Source organism: Heterodontus francisci, chromosome 19 (genome assembly GCF_036365525.1).
Source record: "Heterodontus francisci isolate sHetFra1 chromosome 19, sHetFra1.hap1, whole genome shotgun sequence".
Classification (NCBI taxonomy): domain Eukaryota; kingdom Metazoa; phylum Chordata; class Chondrichthyes; order Heterodontiformes; family Heterodontidae; genus Heterodontus; species Heterodontus francisci.
In genome coordinates this window covers 75332218-75351209 of record NC_090389.1, presented here as the reverse complement: position 1 = coordinate 75351209, position 18992 = coordinate 75332218, and the positions used below count along the sequence as shown (strand labels likewise).

The following is an 18992-nucleotide window of genomic DNA, read 5'->3' as shown; positions in this document are numbered from 1 at the left end:
TCCTTTTGAAAGCCATTAGTGAACTTTGCTTCCGCCACAGTTTCCATGTCCACATTGCATGTCTGGTCAACCCTCCTTACTAAAAGAATCCTCCTAACCTCTTGCTTCATGCTTTTATTGGTGACCTTACATTTATGTCCTCTCATTACTGATTACCATCCAATGAAAATAGTTTTCCTCTATTTCTTCTTCTTCTTTCGCCTCCTTGTCTCGAGAGACAATGGGTAAGCGCCTGGAGGTGGTCAGTGGTTTGTGAAGCAGTGCCTGGAGTGGCTAAAAAGGCCAATTCTGGAGTGACAGACTCTTCCACAGGTGCTGCAGATAAAATTGGTTGTCGGGGCTGTTGCACAGTTGGCTCTCTCCTTGCGCTTCTGTCTTTTTTCCTGCCAACTGCTAAGACTCTTCAACTCGCCACTCTTTAGCCCCGCCTTTATGGCTGTCCGCCAGCTCTGGCGATCACTGGCAACTGGCTCCCAAGACTTGTGATCAATGTCACAGTGCTTCATGTCGCGTTTGCAGACGTCTTTAAAGCGGAGACATGGATGGCCAGTGGGTCTGATACCAGTGACGAGCTCGCTGTACAATGTGTCCTTGGGGATCCTGCCATCTTCCATGCAGCTCACATGGCCAAGCCATCTCAAGCGCCACTGGCTCAGTAGGGTGTATAAGCTGGGGATGTTGGCTGCCTCGAGGACTTCTGTGTTGGAGATACGGTCCTGCCACCTGATGCCAAGGATTCTCTGGAGGCAGCGAAGATAGAATGAATTGAGATGTCGCTCTTGGCTGACATACGCTGTCCAGGCCTCGCTCCCATAGAGCAAGGTACTGAGGACACAGGCTTGATACACTCGGACTTTTGTGTTCCGTGTCAGTATGCCATTTTCTCACACTGTCTTGGCCAGTCTGGACATAGCAGCAGACGCCTTTCCCATGCGCTTGTTGATTTCTGCATCGAGAGACAGGTTACTGGTGATAGTTGAGCCTAGGTAGGTGAACTCTTGAACCACTTCCAGAATGTGGTCGCCGATATTGATGGATGGAGCATTTCTGACGTCCTGTAGCATGATGTTCGTTTTCTTGAGGCGGATGGTTCGGCCAAATTCGTTGCAGGCAGCCGCAATCCTGTCGATGAGTCTCCGCAGACACTCTTCTGTGTGGGATGTTAATGCAGCATTGTCAGCAAACAGGAGCCCTATTTACCTGAACAAAATCCTTCATAATTGCCACTTTCAAGAGAGGAAGGCTGAGTGAAATTAGATAAATTGCAGGAAGATGTTTTGAAAGATATACATGATTTATATATATATGATATATATAAGATATATATGGCCATGTCAGAAACATCAACTACCAGTTCGAAAAAATGTATCCACCAGTAAGCTTACTCTTATCTGGGTGACTTAATAGCAGGGAACAGTAGCATAGTGGTTATGTCACTAGGTTAATAATTTAGAGGGCTGGAGTCATAAGTTCAAATCCCACCACTGCAGCTGGGGGATTAACATTCAATTAAATAAAAAGCTAGCATTAATAATGGTGACCATCAAACAACCAGGTTGTTTTAAAAACCCATCTGGTTCACTATTTCTTTCAAGGAAAGAAATCTGCTATCCTTATCCAGTCTGGTCTCGATGTGACTCCAGACCCACAGCAATGCAGTTGATTCTCAACTGCCCTCTGAAATGGCCTAGCAAGCCACTCAGTTGTATTCAAGAAGGCAGCTCACTACCACCTTCTCAAGGGCGATTAGGGATGGGCAATAAATGCTGGCCTTACCAATGACATCCACATCTTATGAATGAATTAAACAAAAAGCTTTTTAACTGGAGTTAAAATGTTAGTACTGGATTTACGACACAGCTATTAAAATCAGCATCAAGTATGGCAATGCTATTGGAGAATAAATTCCATATCGACTAAGAGAAACAGATGACAACGTAAACATCAATTAGAGTTACTCAGTGACACGACCCTGGGCTGAGGGCCTTTTGGGAGTATGACAAACCCACAGCTGGTGCATGTGGAAACCATCCAGGAAGTTGGCTCTGGGGCATCTATGAGCTAGTTAATTTGGTTCCCTCCTAATTCTTCTGTCACATTATGATATTTCCTTCGGGCAGCAAATTTGGATATTCTGTGTGAAACTGTGCACTCACAAACCAGCAAATAGGCTCATCAGAGATCATCAGCACAGCAGCAGCAGATTACAAGCATAGAGGTGATGAGGATCAGAGATGTGCAGCAAATGAAAGTAATTCATACTGGATGGTTAGTCGTACTAAGGTCTGAGACCCTGCCCCTTCTCATCTTAATAGAATTTTAGCTCTTGGCCAAGTTTTACAGTGACAGGTGTTCGACAACAGAGACTGGTGAAACCAGGTTTCGGAGCGAATTTCTCCTCTTAAAATAAAACAATTAAAAAGAAAAAGATCAAATTTAACAGTTTTCTGTTTCTCCTCATATTCTTATTTTGTGAATACCTGTTTTTTTTTTGTTCTCCCTGCCCCCCCCCCCCCTTGCGAGGATATGGTTCTATTATGTCAGGTGTCCTAAGATACCTTATTCAAGTTGAAACTAATCATGTGCCATCTTTTGACAGTAAGTGCCAGTACATTATTTGGTTGCAGCTGAGCTTAATCCTGTTGTTACCTGATGTCCATACATACACCCATTTCCAGGAAGGGTCACTAGACGACAAACATGATAGGGAACTCTGGTGGATTTAACTCCTGAAGCCACTGTTAGTTATAGTGTCTCTACCAATGTAACAGAGTTCAGCTAAATCAGCGCAGATAAGGTATTAAACCTCCCAACACTGCAGCCCCAATATTTACTGAAGCACGAATTCAGAGAGAGGAGTTATGGTTGGGAAATCTGGTTGTATGGGTTTCCATGATTGTCATGGACTTTTAATTCTGGGATATATTTTAATTTGTTTCTCCAGGTTTCCCACCTGACAGCCAGCCTGATTAACAGGTGGTGCAAGGTCTCAGCCACAGAGCAGGCAGATCTTGTGGTGGTGGGTGGGGAAAGATCATGCGGATAGGGGAATGGTGAGGTTGCAGGGGAGTGGAGAGATCGTGAGGGTGGGGGACCACAGAGATTGTGTCAGACTGCAGTGATCTTGGAGGGAGGGGATAGATCCTGGGGAGGGAGTGGAAAGATCATAGGAGCGGGGAGCGGCGAGATTGTAATGGAGAGCAGGGAAATCATGGTAGGGAGCAGAGAGATGGTGGTGGGGAGTGGAGAGATCGCAGTGGGGAGATCGCATAGATGGGTCGGTGTTGACCGCAGGCTGAGGGGGTGGAGTTTAGAACTAGCTTGTTGGGCCTGGAAAAAACACTCCTGCTCCTCTTGGACTTCAAGCAGTAGTGTAAAAGGACTTACCTTACTAAAAGGATCTAGCCCTCCTTACCTCCTTTTACTTATTGGTTTTCCCAAGTGCTGAGAGCCTGACCCGCAGTAGTTAAATATAGGAATCTTGTTAAAATGGAGCCACTCAGCCTACTTAAAAGGTTTCACTGACTGATTCTCCTCCTGAGAGTGAATTGGCAATCGGCTCCTCATCCTGCCTCCGTTAATACTGGAAATGGCTGAATTTGGTACAGACGTGAAATTTTTAACATTTTAACAGCCCACCCGACCCAAGCCTACCTCTCCAGTGTGTTATCTGCCTAAGGTATACCTTGCAACAGCCCAATCACCTCTGATAGTCATTATCTCAGCAGGGTTTGGGGTAGCAATGGTGGGGAATGGCATGGACAGCTAAACCATGCCTTCTTAAATGTGCCTTAAAGGCAACAGCTGTTTTTTTAAGGAGGAGATTGGAAGTACAATTTTTGTTGTGACAGCATCCTTTTATCCTCTTAATCATCCGAAAATGGTTGGTAATTCAGAGGAACATAGAAGTTTCATTCTGAATCGAGGCCTGCAGTATTTTTAACACCATAACCAACAAACAGTGAGTGTTTCTATTTTCTAGAACACATGTTTTTATCAGCTGCTTGTCAATAACTCACATCTGTATTTGTAAGAAGCAAACATTTCTTTTGTGCAGAAAGCCCCATAGCACCTCCACCCCCCCCCCCCCCCCCCCCCACCAACTGTGTACAGACAGGACAGCAACAGCAGATTGACTGGAAAGCAGAGATAGGTTACTCTTCCAAGGTTGTAGATGAATCGGTGTCCTGTATCAGTTGTCAATCATACCTGTGAATGTACAAGATAGTGTGGCTGGAAGGCAGCCAAACTGTCTACCCTCTTGCCAAAACAGTCACACAAAATAGACAAGCAAAAAAATAGCAGCTTGCTGCTCCATTCTCATGCGACAGCTCCCGCCAAAAGGGTCCAGTAGCCCCAGGCTGGGAGCCAAGAAATCTAATCAAACCATCTAAAAATTTTTGTTATTTGATCGAGAGCTACCAGCTGCTCTGAGGGGAGAGAAACACTCTGCACAGCGGGTTTGCTTCCAGGCCATCAATGAACTTCAAAGACAGACTGCTTTCCCTTACTGATGTAAAGAGTCAACAGAGCTGGCATATTTATATTCTTCCCCAGTTGCAAACTAAATGGAGAAATCATCGTGAGGAGTTGCATAGGCAATAATGCACAGGAAGTTGGGAAATTTGCATAGAATAATAGCAGCGAGGCAAATTAGTGGTAAAACAGAAGATATTAATGGGCAGGAAAGAGAGAGTTATAGAAAGGATACTATAGGGTAGAAAGGATAAGAAGGAGATTAAGAAGATTAGGAAGATAAAGAGACAAATGTAGAGCATTAGAATAAGAGTAAGAAGAAGTGCAGTGACAGTAACAAATTGATGCAATGTCAAAGAAACGGACGTGAAGAATGAAGGTAAGAGCTGCGAAGATGGAAGCAAAAGATGAAGGAGGAAAGAATCCTAAGCGAGAACAGGGGAGGCCCTGAAGTTGTGGCTGGCTTAAGAATGGCTGAAAATGATAAGCAGAGATGTTAACAAACTCTGCTAAAATCCAAACAATAACAGAAAGTTTGTGGTTAAACATGGCCACCAGAAAGAACAGATCAAGGATTTCTAACTAGAAATGTAAGCCAAAATTTTCTACTTTGGCACTATTTACAGCTAAATGACCAAGGATGAGTTTTAGGCAAATTTAAATGGCAGGGTAATGTTTGTACTGGATTGTCTATAGTTAGCTTATCATAACTTCCGTACAGATAGGAGCACACTAGTGGCAGGAGCAGAACAATGGTTATAAACAAAATTTAAATGGGTAACAATTAAACAAAAATTTTAAGAGTCTTTGTGGTGCACCTCAAAAGGTATCTTAACCCATTTTCAAGGCTGAAATGACAGGGGATTAAGAAAAGACAGGCAAAAAAGGTTAAGGAAACCTAATGTGCAGACATGAGACTGCCAGGAAGGGATGGAAAAGCCTAGATTCCAACCTGCTGTTAAATGGCTGCTGAAATGGATGGGATTGTGAGGACAGTGGGTCTCTGTCAAACTTCACAGCATCACCTCCATAGGCAAGGTGTTTGAGCTAAGTTTCAAGCCACAGCTGACTGTCACTGTATGTTTCAATGCTATGCTGCAAAGTAGCTTTGGGTGTCCTTCCAACAGATGGAGCTGCTCTGCACCTGCCTCTTTGCTGGCCAAGACTGTGAAAAGACAGTTCCTCATGTTTCTTCTCAGGACAACATCCCAAGTTCTGCATCAGGCCACATTGCCTGCTGATCACCTGCCATACCTTCTTTCACCGAAAGCATGACCTTCTCTGATTGGGGGACCTCTGACGAACAATCCAAAATTGCATTAGACATTGACATGTCCTACTGGTGCCACTGGATCTGCTGTCTCAGCTTCCTTAAGGGAAGTGAAGCCTTCGCCATCTCCGACCATCTGCCAAAGTGAGGTCTGACCACCTCTGTCTGCAGCTGTGTGTGTGTTGGATAAAGCATCTGTCATGCAGCCTGGCATCCTCCATTGGTTCTCCTCTTCTTCAAAACACCTCAGATAGACGAATTCCTATTGGAAAACCCACTGATACCAGTGATGGTGCTTGGCGATAAAGTAGTTTACGACCACTGGCCTTTGTGCCAGCAGAAAAAAAAATAGCTGAAATGTATTTATTTTAACATTATTTCGAAATCTTCTATATAGTTATTATTGCCTAGCAACCCTCATCATTTGTTTCACAAATGTAAATTACATCAGACATCCTGCATGCCCAAGTGGCCAGAAATGGCATGCAGGATGGCTATGCCCCCAAATTAATATTGTCACGATCCTTTTTTTTTCTTTGGGAAATATGCAGTGTGCCTTTAAGACTGTAAGAGATCAATACTTCTTTAAGGCAGCCAGCTTCAGAAGTTACCGGAAAGTGCATCTTGGTTGCCCTGGATATAGCCATACAGAGAGGGAGAACAGGACATACAATGTTGCCGTTTGACTTTGAAAACTGTTTGTTCAGAGACAGTTGAGACACAGACTGTTCTGGCATGTGAAGGAAAGAGGAGAGTTCTCCTTCAGTCTATTTAAACTCTATTTATTATTCCCTCTCAGAATTCTGAAAAGTCAAGCCAGTTCTAAGGTCTTTAGATATTGGTTTATCTTTGTAGTGCTTAAGATTTTAGTTGTTTTTAATAAACAGTTAATTTGTTGATATCTAAAGATACCTGATTTGGTTCGCCTCATTCAGGGGTTACTAGATTGTTCAGTTCGGCTGCTGCTTTCTTTGATTTGGAAAGCTTAAAGATATATGTTATTCAACCTGTGGGGCGGCAGGACTGAATTGACAGTGCGTTGCTCCCACTGTAATCAGAATCATATATTTCGAATGGGGGGCTTTGCCCTGCGTGGTCGTGCCATAACAATATTTAAAATGAAATTCTCACATGTTTGAAGCAATGGCTTCCATTGCCTTTGGTCCCATCCCACCATCATTGATTCATGCCACAGCTACTATTACAAATATGTTAAAGCTTCATTAAAAACTTAGAAAATCATAATATTATTGGGGAGAATCAACACAGATTTATGAAAGGTATTTCATGTTTACCAAATCTATTGAGTTTTTTAAGGTTATAACTAGCAGGGTAGATAAGGGGGATCTTGTGTATATGGATTTTCAAAAAGCATTCAATAAGGTGCCACACAAGAGGTTATTATACAAAATTAGGGCTCATTGGATTGGGAGTAATGTTATTAGGAGGATCGAAAATTGGTTAAGGGTATGAATAAATAGGTCTTTTTTGGATTGTCAGCCTGAAACTAGTGGAGTACTGCAAGTGCTTGGGTCTCAGCTATTTACAATCTGTATCAATGACTCAGATGAGGGGAATGTATCCAAGTTTACAAAACTTGGTGGGAATGTAAGCTGTGAGGAGGATGCAAAGAGGCTGCAAAGGGAAATAGAGAGGTTCAGCGAGTCGCAGGAATACTGCAGATGGAATATAATATGGACAAATGTGAAGTTATCCACTTTAATAGGAAAATAGGAAAGCAGAATATTGATTAAAAGATGAGATTGGGAAATGTTGATATTCAGGGGGAGCAGGGTGTCTCTGTACATGAATCACAAAAAGTTAACATGCAGGTACAGCAAGCAATTAGGAAGGCAAATGGCATGTTAGCCTTTATTACAAAGGGATTGGGGTAAAGAAGTGTTACTGAGACCACACCTGGAGTACTGTATACAGTTTTGTCTCCTTACCTAACAAAGGATATAATTGCCTTAGAGGGAGTGCAATGAAGGTTTACTAGACTGATTCCTGGGATGAGGGGATTGTCCTATGAGGAGAGATTGAGTAGGCTAGGCTTATATTCCCTAGAATTTAGAAGAATGAGACATGATCTCATTGAAACATATAACGTTAAGTCTTTGACAGGGTCCATGCTTGGAGGATGTTTCCCCTGGCTGTGTAGTCTAAAACTAGGGTTCACAGTATCAGCATAAAGGGTCGGCCATTTAGGACTGAGATGAGGAAAAATGTCTTCACTCGAAGTGTTGTAAATCTTTGGAATTCTCTACTCCAGAGAGCTGTGGATGCTGAGTGCTTGAGTATATTCAAGACAGAGATTGATGTTTTTGGATACTAAGGGAGAGGGCGGGAAAGTGGAGTTGAGGTAGAAGATCAGCTATGATCTTCTTGAATGACGAAGCAGGCTTGAAGGGCCCAATGGTCTACTTCTGCTTCTATTCCTTATGTTTTTATAATGTCACATGAATGTTTTAAGAGTCCAAATGGTTAATTCCTAAACAGCAATTTCTGGGTTTATGTTTTCTTACTACTGAATATTAGAATGATATCATAAGGCAATCTAACAATGAAACTGTATTCTGATTTCTGGTAAGGAAGGTGTTATGAATAGCATGTTTGAGCCTAAATGAATTTCCCCACTATATTGTAAAATATAGGTTTGTATCTGCAATGGCCCACATTGGTGAGTTCCTGATCTCAACCGCAATGTTCAAAAAAGACTCAAAATGTGATAGTGTTCCTGCCTGAAACAGGAGGGAACCTTATTTAAATATTTCAATCAGGGTCTTATTCCAGTTGTAGGGCATCAGTGCTGTTTTTATGTACCAATGGGCACTGGGTGCTAAATAGTCTAACCAATAGTCCTTAAAGGGACCTCTGGAGGCCGCTCAGAAAACAGACCCTTAAAATTTTTTACACATAGTTTTATGGAGCCAGGTTTAGCTTGAATTCTTCACCTAGTCCCACAAAAATCTTCAGGCTCACTGGTGACCACTCAGTAGCCACCCCTCGGAATACTCCCCCGCCACGTTTGCGCCCTAGTCTTAAGGCTGGTTCTGTGGAGGAGCTGTTGGATTCTCTGTATCCCACTTCAATTCCGAATGGGCTTGTACACAATGTTCCTGCTAAGCTGCACATGTGTGGGGCTGTACAGCACAGGTCGTGCGCAAGTCATCCCCTTTAAGATACTGCCCATGCGTGGCCAGGCAAAAACAAATTAAAGGCACTGCTCACTGTAATGAAGAGGCCATGCACAACAAAAAAAATTAGGGGGGGAAATTGCTTGCATGCTAGCAGCTCATTTAACATATGTAGAAAAAGTCCAATGATGAAAATGGTAGGGGCCTCTCGCTGGAGCCATCTGGTGGGCATAGCATAAACCTTGCCCAGTGCCATCTAATGTGATCTCAGATGAGAATTATCCATGGCACTCTGACAATGTAGCACTCCCTCTGTATTGCACTAAAATGTCAGCTAGACTACATGCTGGATTACAAGTGAACTCACAACCTCCTCTCAGAGGCAGGAATGTTACTACTGAGCCGAACTGACACTTGTAGGATAACAAAACATATTCATGGGCTTGCTGTAGGTAAATACCCCACATGCCATGATACTGAGCCATTAATTTCAATCAAGTCTGAGATTCAATCCTCGTCAACTCTGTTAGCCGATTTCAGGGCGGTAGTCGGGTGCTACAACTGGTCTTGGCATCCCCTGAGTTAGAGAGGGGGGAATGTCTTTGCTGGAACAACACATATTGAATGAAAATAGTATTGGCTTCAATTATAGTGTCCCCCAAGGTCAAGTAGTCTGTCAACACTGACTGTCCAGCATCAATCAAGGATGACCACTTGGGCAAGGTTGCTGGGTGTCCTTAAACCTGTATACCACATTACCAGTATACCACGTTACCTGTATATCACATTACCAGTATATCACATTAAGGCAGAGCCTTCAAGAATAGGAGGGGAGAGAATTGGGAAAATGAAAAACACATACATTAAAAACAGAAACAGCAAAAAAAAGTAAATGAATCAGAATATTTTATTGCAATTGCGAGAATTTTAACAGGCAGGCTAATGGTGAGACCCTGTTAAATAAAGAAGCCACCAGTGGTGAGATACCCTCTTGAAAAGGAGTGAAACATCCTTGATAAAAGAGGTGATACTGGAGGTGAAATTCATATTTGATGGGGACACAAAATGGGCAGTAGTGGATTGGTCGCTCATTATACATCAGGCCTGAATTTCACTCCATTGAAGTAGAGAATGGAAAGTTAGCCATCTAATCAGCTCCTGCCTGCTTTGCACACCTGCCAACATTGAATTTCACTTCCACAGTCTGGATAAGGAGGCCCTTTACTGGAGAGTGAATGGTGAGAAACACTCCGTAAAAACAGCTTGATTGGTGAGGCTTTTTCTATTAAAGCAAATCTATGAGACTTTTCTTTCAAAGGATTCCTGATGGATGGATGCCTCCCAGCATCTTAAGACCCTGATGGAAAACTTCAATATGGCGGTATGTTATAATATACCATAATGCCCCTGGAAAGGTCTCACGAAACCTCTGCCAAACACAATGGTCGAGAGTTCAGTGGATTTGATTTCTTATGTACAGATTTGAATCTATCCAATAACAAGCGATCCTGGGACATTTTCTGCAGTGATTCCCAACACTAGCAATATTGAAAGAATACCCACCATCAAACTCTGCAGGTCCTACTCCAACGATAATTATTGACATTGGAAGGATCGAGGCCTGTTTAAAGAAAGTAGAAGTTGAAGCAGTATAATTGATCCAATCTTACACAGCTTTCTCATACAAAACTACTGCTAGGTGAGGAAGCTAATTCATCTTTTAAACTTGATTTTTTTATGTTAATGTTTATGCTAAAACAGTTTTAAATTATGGGTCGGGTGGGTATGTTCCAGAAACCTTGACTATTAATCCAGGGAAGGTGGGTTCAAATTCCACGATGACAGTTTGAAAATTTGAATCCAAATTTAAAAAATATGGAAATAAAAATGCTGATATCAGTAAAAGTGACCATGAAGCTGCTGGATTGCCATAAAAATCAACTGGTTCACTAATGTCCTTTGAGGAAGAAAACCTGTTTCTTTACCTGCTCTGGTCTATATGTGACTCCAGTTCCCGCAAATGTGGTTGACTCAGTTTTATCAAACCACTCCACTTCAAGAACAAGGGCCAGTACCACCTTCTCATCTAGGGATGGGTAATAAATGCTAGCCTTGCCAGCGATGCCCACATCCCAGGAATGAATTAAAAAAGACTTGTCCCTTTGGCTTATTGCTGGCTCAATGTCCCTCAGTGACTTATTTTGCATTAATCATCATTTCATGATGTTTTCATGATTCTTTCGATAAAATATATTGGATTTTCTTATTTCTCAATAATCAATGATGAATTATCACTTAAAAACCTGCAGTGATTCCCACACGATCGCCCATTCTTTAGCTAGCCATTACCATACATCGAAGATGTGCAGCACAATGGCTATCTGCATCTGCGTGACAGTCGATGGTGGCAAAAAAGAGACTCAACACAGATTACTGCCAGCCATGATTTCCACGTTACCACATTAACAAAATAGCCAACTTTTCCAGGACAATAATCATAGTGTAAGAATCCAACCTGTAACTCACTATATTCTATAGTTAAACCATCTGAATCCCTCAAATGAAGCCTAGGCTGCAAATCACACTCCAAGATATCTCTTAATCTATATATAAGCCATCTGCACCTGTCAATCAGATTCCAGCTTGTGCAATTTATTATTTAAGCTGCCTGCATAAACCTACCTTGCCCCAAAATAAAGAACTGGAAGCAGTTGGTGATCAAACTGACCATTGCTCCCCAATTATGAGGGTTAAGCCAATGTGGGAATGGATCTGGAGACACAGGGGCGATTATGTGAAAATGAAATCACCTATGTGGATTAAAATCTGATTTTAACCTAACGGCAAGATCATGGCTTGTTTGGGTTGAAACTCCGTTTTACATTCCGTTTGATTTTACTCTCTACTGAAATTAACAGGCAGTTGGTGCAAACCTGTCCCATTCCTGCTGGGGACTTTATTTTCATCTGTCCCAAAGAAACTTCTCCTTCACAATCTTTTTTCTTTTAAATCCAATTAGGTAAAGTATTTTCTGTTTCCATATTTATCACTGTCACAAAAAGGAATATGTAGCTGGCAGTGTTTATTTTTACTTTTTTGTTAATAGTAAGGGGCAAGGGGGATCAGGTGGTAGGGTGCGCAGAAGGGCTATCCAAGCATTAAAGGCAGCTTCACATTTACTGTGCATGCTGTGTAAGGAAAATTAAATGCGTAACATTTGTCTTTACCAATGCAAAAAAGATTATGGGCTGGATTTTATGGGCTGGAGGCAGGGGGGCATGGAGAATCGCACTGGGTGGCAGGGAGTCGTCAGGTGGCCTTTTGCCACCCTGTTGCCAAGTGATTTTGCCCGGGGACAGATCGGCCGATGACAGCCTTCCCACCCAGAGGCCAATTGAGACCCTGAGGTTGCCTATTAATGGCCACTTACGCGTCTCTTCCCCGCTGCTGAGATTTAACCACCAGCCAGGGTGCCGTGGAGGGGGTGGGGGGGGGGGGGGTGATGGGGGAAGGGGTGAAGGCTCCACCATGTGGGGAGGGCACCTTGTAAAACGAGAAGTCCTCCCTGCAGACTTGGGGAGGGGGGGGGGTCCCTCCTCTGTGGGCAATCGGTTTCCCACAGAGGGCCCCAGCCAGGAAACAATGCACCTCCCAGTATCCCCCCTCCCTCTGGACTTTATGACACCTCCCCCCCAACCCCCTCACAGGGGCCTTCCGGCCTGGCCCTGACGTACACTGCCTCACTTACCTGAGGTCCGGATTTCCAGTGCTGGGCCTGGGTCCAACGCCTCTGCAGTACCGGCAGTGACCACTGTACCTGGTGGCGTGCCGATACTGCTGAGTTGCTGACTCTGTGATAGGCCAGCAGCTCTTGGAGGCAGGATCCTCATCTTTAAAGGGATGGGGATCCCAGTGTTTAGTTTAGTTTAGTTTAGAGATACAGCACTGAAACAGGCCCTTCGGCCCACCGAGTCTGTGCCAACCATCAACCACCCATATACACTAATCCTACACTAATCCCATATTCCTACCACATCCCCACCTGTCCCTATATTTCCCTACCACCTACCTACACTAGGGGCAATTTATAATGGCCAATTTACCTACCAACCTGCAAGTCTTTTGGCTTGTGGGAGGAAACCGGAGCACCCGGAGAAAACCCACGCGGTCACAGGGAGAACTTGCAAACTGCACACAGGCAGTACCCAGAATTGAACCCGGGTCGCTGGAGCTGTGAGGCTGCGGTGCTAACCACAGTGCTGGAAACCTCGCCTCCAGAACAATGGAGGACTGCTCCAGAGGTGCATGTGAAAAGGCCAAGGCGGGGTTTCCCCCCCCACCCCCCCCCCCCCCATCTTTTTGGCCTGGCGCCAGGAATCCTGTCTCCTCCACAAAATCCAACCCTAAGAATTTTATAGAACACCTTAGTGTCCTTGAATGAATACAAAATACTCCATTGCACTAATCCAAATGCTTAATTATCTGTGAAGAAGAACACCTACACAGTTGCTTGAGGCATAAATACTGGCGCGGACACTGGGGAGAGCTCCCCTACTCTTCTTTAAATAGTGCTGTGGGATCTTTTACACCCACCTCAGAGGGCAGGTGGGGCCTTGGCTTAACATCTCATCTGAAAGACATCACTTCCAACAGTGCAGCACTTCCTCAGTACTGGTACCGGGAGTGCTGGTCTATATTATGTGCTCAGATCTCAGGTTTGGGATTTGAACCCATGACCTTCTGATTCAGAGGTGAGAGTGCTATCATGTAGTCACAGATAAAAATGTAGCTACTGCACATCTGAAACCAAACCAGAAAATGCCGGAAACACTCAGAAATGGGTAAGAGGGAAATTGTCCTGGAGAGGAAGTGTGACATTGAGAGGAGAATCATCTGGGAAAAATCCTAAACTTCAGTAGACAATATAACAATGCTCACTGCATGTCAAAGCAATTCATTACTTGTGAAGTCATTGGAGATGTTTCTGTGAGGAATACAGGAGCAGGAGTAGGCCATTCGGTCCCTCAAGTGTTACTCTGTGTCCTGACTCCATTTGCCGCCTTGACTACATATCCTTTAATATCCTTGGCTAGCTAAATTCTTTTGATCTCAGATTTAAAATTATTATTATTAATTGAACTGGTATCTACTGCCTTTTGTTGGAGAGAGTTCCACACTTCTACTACCCTTTGCTTGAAGAATTTTCCTAACTTCTCTGCTGAATGGCCTGGCTTTGATTTTAAGCTTACATCTCCTTGTCCTAGTCTTCCCCATCTGGAAAATGTTTCTTTCTACCTACCCCATCAATTCCTTCCAAAATCCTAAAACAACTTCAATCAAATCATCCCTTCACTTTCTATATTCCAGGTGTTCTATATTCTATAAACAAACCTAGTTTATGTAATCTCTTCTCATAACTTAAACCTTGGAGCCCTGGTGACATGCTGGTAAATCTGCACTGCATTCCTTCCAAGATCAAACTATCCTTTCGAAGGTATGGTGCCCAAAACTGTACATAGTGCTCCAAATGTACCTTAAACTTCCTTCCCTTAGTATTCTGGCTCTCTTGATAATATTCCATTAACCTTTTTGATTATTTTTGTAAATGACACTACATTTTAGTGATCTTTGTAGACGGACACCTTGTTAAGGTGCTGCATCAGTGCAATACTTTCCTTCTTTTCACTGCTCATTGTGCCTTCTTGGTTAGTGCGCAGGGTGAAGGGCACCCTCAACTTTGTACACAGGGATATAGAGGATTATCGCAGGCCTTATGCTCTCATGTGACTCAGCAGCAGATGTGGCACAATAGCAATTTACATATTCTCTGGTGTTTCTTTGGTATTAGTAATGAATCTCATTAACTCTTAATGATTTTTCTTCCTCCCTCCTATCTTCTTTGATTGAAGATGGAACAGTCCACGGCATCCATCATCGGCACTCCCAGACTGAGCCACACTTTAGTATTGACACAGACCTCCTTCCCCTTTAAGTTTTCTCGAACACCTTTCTCTAACACTGATTGACCTGTAGCTGTCAAATTAACATTCCAATCTCCCAGAAGGGAAGGCCAGAACACTCAGCTAGGCCTGGAATGGAACATCTCCTCAGTTAGTTGAAATTGGATTCAAACTCAGGTCTTTTAGTTAATAGTTCATGGGTCTTGCATTCATAGACTCAGGCCTAGAGGTTTGATGGTGCTACACCCATTTTTCAGATGCAAAATGGGCACCTAGCATCCGACATAATGGGTGAGACACAATGTCCTGAAACATTTTAAAGTCAATGAATAACTGTTGAAGTATAATTATTGCTGTTAGGTAGGTAAATATGTCAGCTAATCTGTACACAGCAAGGTTCCACAAACAGTAATGAGACAAATGACCAGGTAAACTGTTTTAGGTGATACTGGTTGAAGGATAAGTGTTGGCCTCAAAACTGGGAGAACACCATGCTTTTCTTTGAATATTCCCATGGGATCTTTTATGTTCCCCTGATCAGGTAGATGGGGGGCCTCCATTCAACATCTCCTTTGTCTGACAGCTTCTCCAACCATGCAGGTGCTGTCTTGCAGATGAAGACAACGAATGACTGCTGATTACATTTCAGTTCTAAAATTTTATATACTCCAGCCACTTATCAATTATATTTATTTCTATTTTCCTAGTAATTATTACTCACATTAACAATGGCTTCTTTAGTCTGTACCATGTCTGAGATCACCCCATCTGTGATAATCAACAGCACAAAATACTGAGAGCCATCAGTCACTAGTGCTGCACACCTACAATATAAATGCACGTGGGTTAGAGCAGGGCTACTTACGACCATTTTGCCAACAGTCACAATCCGAGCATTTATCTCTATTGACGTATTGTATAGATTATGGCTCCAGGAACATCAGAGAGCTGATAGGCTGTGGGTGGAGCCTTACAAACAACAAGACAATAACAGTAAAGGGAAGGGCTCACAAGTACCTTCTTGGTTTTCTTATGAAAAGCATTAGGTTAGGAGATCATAATTCACCATAGCATGGATTATTCAGTCAGAGGTGGTGTCATACATGCCTGAGCACCTTGAGGAAAGGTGACCTGAAGGGGCACGGCACAGCACTGTGGGAGGTGAGTGGGATGACTGCTGATTGCAGCAATGCCAGGACTGACTGCTCTGGTGGAAACTGGGTGACTGACTGCTCTGGTGGAAACTGGGTAACTACTGCCAACTACTATCACCCAGAATGATCAGGAAGCAGAGCAGCAACATTCTAACAAGTGTGCAGGGTAAAAGGCACCCCAAACATGGCACGCAGTAGCTGTGCACAAGACTGATGCACTTGAAGTTGTTACATAACCTCCAATCAGCAATGATTTGAGACTTCATGTTCTCTAAGTTAGTGTTACTGCTGGGGAAGTACCAACATCATTAGTTACAAATATGTTTGTTTTCATTTTGTGCATTTGTAAAATGGACTTTCCTTTTGGCTCTGCTCTAGGGAAGTGTCCAGCATCACTTTGACAGCAATCAAAGTAGGAGAGAAAGAAAGCACAACATCAGTACTTTCTCCCAGTTGCACAAGATTCTTGAGTAAGTCATTTATAATGCACCAAGAACAATTTACCAACTTTGCAGCCTCCAAAAGCTTTGTGGCTGAATAAAGTCTGTGATGTTCATTTTGGCTTTCTAGATAAATGAAAACACACTGATGACTAACAGCTGGAGTTTTATTTGGCATTTGGAGAGTCCGGGGGCTGGATTTTACCAGCCCCCCGACGTGGGGGTCGTGGTGGTGGGGGGGGGGGGCAGAAAATAACTCCGGGAGAGGCCCACCACAGGCCTCGATGCCAGGAAAGCCCCGCCCCATATTACCAGCGGCGGTGTGGCCTCGTGGCGGCCCCCTCGCTGCTTGGCGACATAAACTTAATTTAAATATTTAAATAAATGGTAATGAATGAATAAAAACTTACCTCATCGCGACGGCCATCCCACTACAATATTCCAGCTGGTTGCCGGAACTCCCGCACCTTCGGATCTCCATTCGGAGATTCGAAGCGGAACACTGGTGGGGAGGGGGGAGGAGTGAAGTTTTCAGGGAGGCTGGGAGGAGCGGGGAAAACTCTTGCTGCTGGTTAAGGGATGGTGGGAGGCAGTTGAGGGTCACAGTTAATGAAGTTCGAGGGGGATGTTTGGGATGGAGAGAAATCTTTTTGGGGGGGGGAAGGGCAATTAATAAAGTGATTAGGCATTGAAGGGATGAGAGAGGGGATTGTAACTGTGAATAAATTTTTATGTTTAACTTTCCCCTTTCACTTCTAATATTGAAATGATGTGGAAGGGCCTGAAGCCCTTTAAAAGTGGTGCCGTTGGCGGGCATGGAGTGCCCGCTCCCTCTATGTCAACGGGTGCGTGTACCATGCCGTTTTTGAAGCTCGTTGCCGATCTAATTGAGCCCCTGTTTTTTGTGCCAGAAAGGGTAAAAAAGCTAATTTCAGTAATGTAAACACATGGGGCTGGGTCTTGTCCTCCTGGCGTTGGGTTCCGTGGGGGTGGGGGGGGGCGCTTGAAGATGGCTCTGGATGAGACCCACCATGGACCTCGGCGCCATGAGGGCCTGGCATGACCCTCTCCGCGGCGGTGAGGCTCCATGGTGGCCCCCTCTGCCGCTGGGTGATGGGACCTCAATTTAAATATTCAAATTAATAATATGAATACATTTAAATAGACGATATTGAGGGCCCGCCGCGATCTTCAGTGTGGCAGCCGGCACTCCTGCACCTTCAAATCCCTGTCCGGGGAAACGTGGCGCCACACTGGTGGGGAGGGTGTGGGGGGGGGAGAGGTACGATTATCAGTGGGGGGGGGGGGGGTGGGGCAGGAATGGAGCCAAATAAATGTAATGCATGTAGGGGATGGTGGGAAGGGTTGACCATTAAACTTTGTGCAGTTTTGAGGGGGGAAGGTCAAATGTAAAAGGTAAGTGTGTTTTGGGGTGTGCGGAAGGGAAAATAGTTACTGCAATTGTTATTGGGTGGGAAAGGGGCGTTATAAATTAACTTATTTAACTTTGGGGGGGTGACTTCTTTAAAAATTTAAATGCACCTGCAGGGCTGGCTGCCTTTGAAAAATGGCGCCAGTGCCTGCGCACAGGCAGCTGACGCCATTGCCGGCGACTGACAGCCCGCCCCCTCCACGTGATTGGGGGGGGGGGGGGAACGTGGGTGGGTAGTGGGTCGCCCCGGCCATTTAAATGAGCCGCCAATTTCTGAGCTCTTAAAATCCAGCCCATGGAGTATATTATGATCAGAACATTGGGTTTCCATCCCTACCTGGCAACCTGATTGATGACTGGTGCAAAGTTGGTCGGTCCATAAAGTTGTACTCTGCGCAGGCTCTGGTAATATCCCTCCAACACCCCATCAATTCCGTTGCAGTTTGGATTCTCTGGATCTGCATTCTGTAGGGAGACAGGACAGGACGTCAACCAATAAATAATTGTAAGAATCCTAATAGAGAGCACCTGAACACTGAACATGTCTGTGAGTTTATCAGTATTGTGTTGGATTTTAGAATATAGTGGGCGCTGTGTATGTTTGGTTGCACAATCCTGGAACCATGCTTCGGTGCCCTGGATTGACTGGGGAGGTGAAGGCTGGAAAATCAGATCAGTGTGAACATGTGGAGGAAAATTGGGCAGGTTCCTTTACAGGCATGCAATCTGACCACCTATTTTCCAATTTTTAATGCATCCAGGTGAACCAGTGTGCCTAAGAGAAAGCTCAGGAAAATCCCCTAGAACATAGTGATTCTTGGACCCCATGGTTACTAAATGTCTGGATTCTAAAGCCTCATGTGTTTTTAAAATTCTGGAACCCTGTGAATAGTCTGTGCCCTGCACTCTAAAATCTTGTGGGTGAAATGTGCGCTGGCTCCTAGAACAATATGATAGCTCCATGTACTAGGGCACTGGTTCTCAAACATTTTTGTCCACGGACTACTTAGGCGGAGCAAAAGATGCTGCGGTCCTACCCCACCTGCTTTTGCTTGTCATTGCAAAGAAACTCATCAGAATTAATGAGAAGAATGGTGCTGCTATTGATGAGACCCCAATGTGA

At 44.0% G+C, this 18992-nt stretch overlaps 1 protein-coding gene across 5 annotated transcripts in view; it reads right to left on the bottom strand.

Moving 5' to 3' along the window:
* Positions 1-18992, bottom strand: part of LOC137380207 (copine-9-like) — a 427604-nt gene that overhangs the window by 20053 nt on the left and 388559 nt on the right. For all 5 annotated transcript variants that reach the window (XM_068052008.1, XM_068052004.1, XM_068052005.1 and 2 more), the window contains 3 exons: positions 18207-18334; positions 15565-15667; positions 10447-10504 (listed from right to left, as the gene is read on the bottom strand). In XM_068052008.1, coding sequence (XP_067908109.1) covers positions 10447-10504; positions 15565-15667; positions 18207-18334 — 289 coding nt within the window. The remainder of the gene's footprint in view (positions 1-10446; positions 10505-15564; positions 15668-18206; positions 18335-18992) is intronic.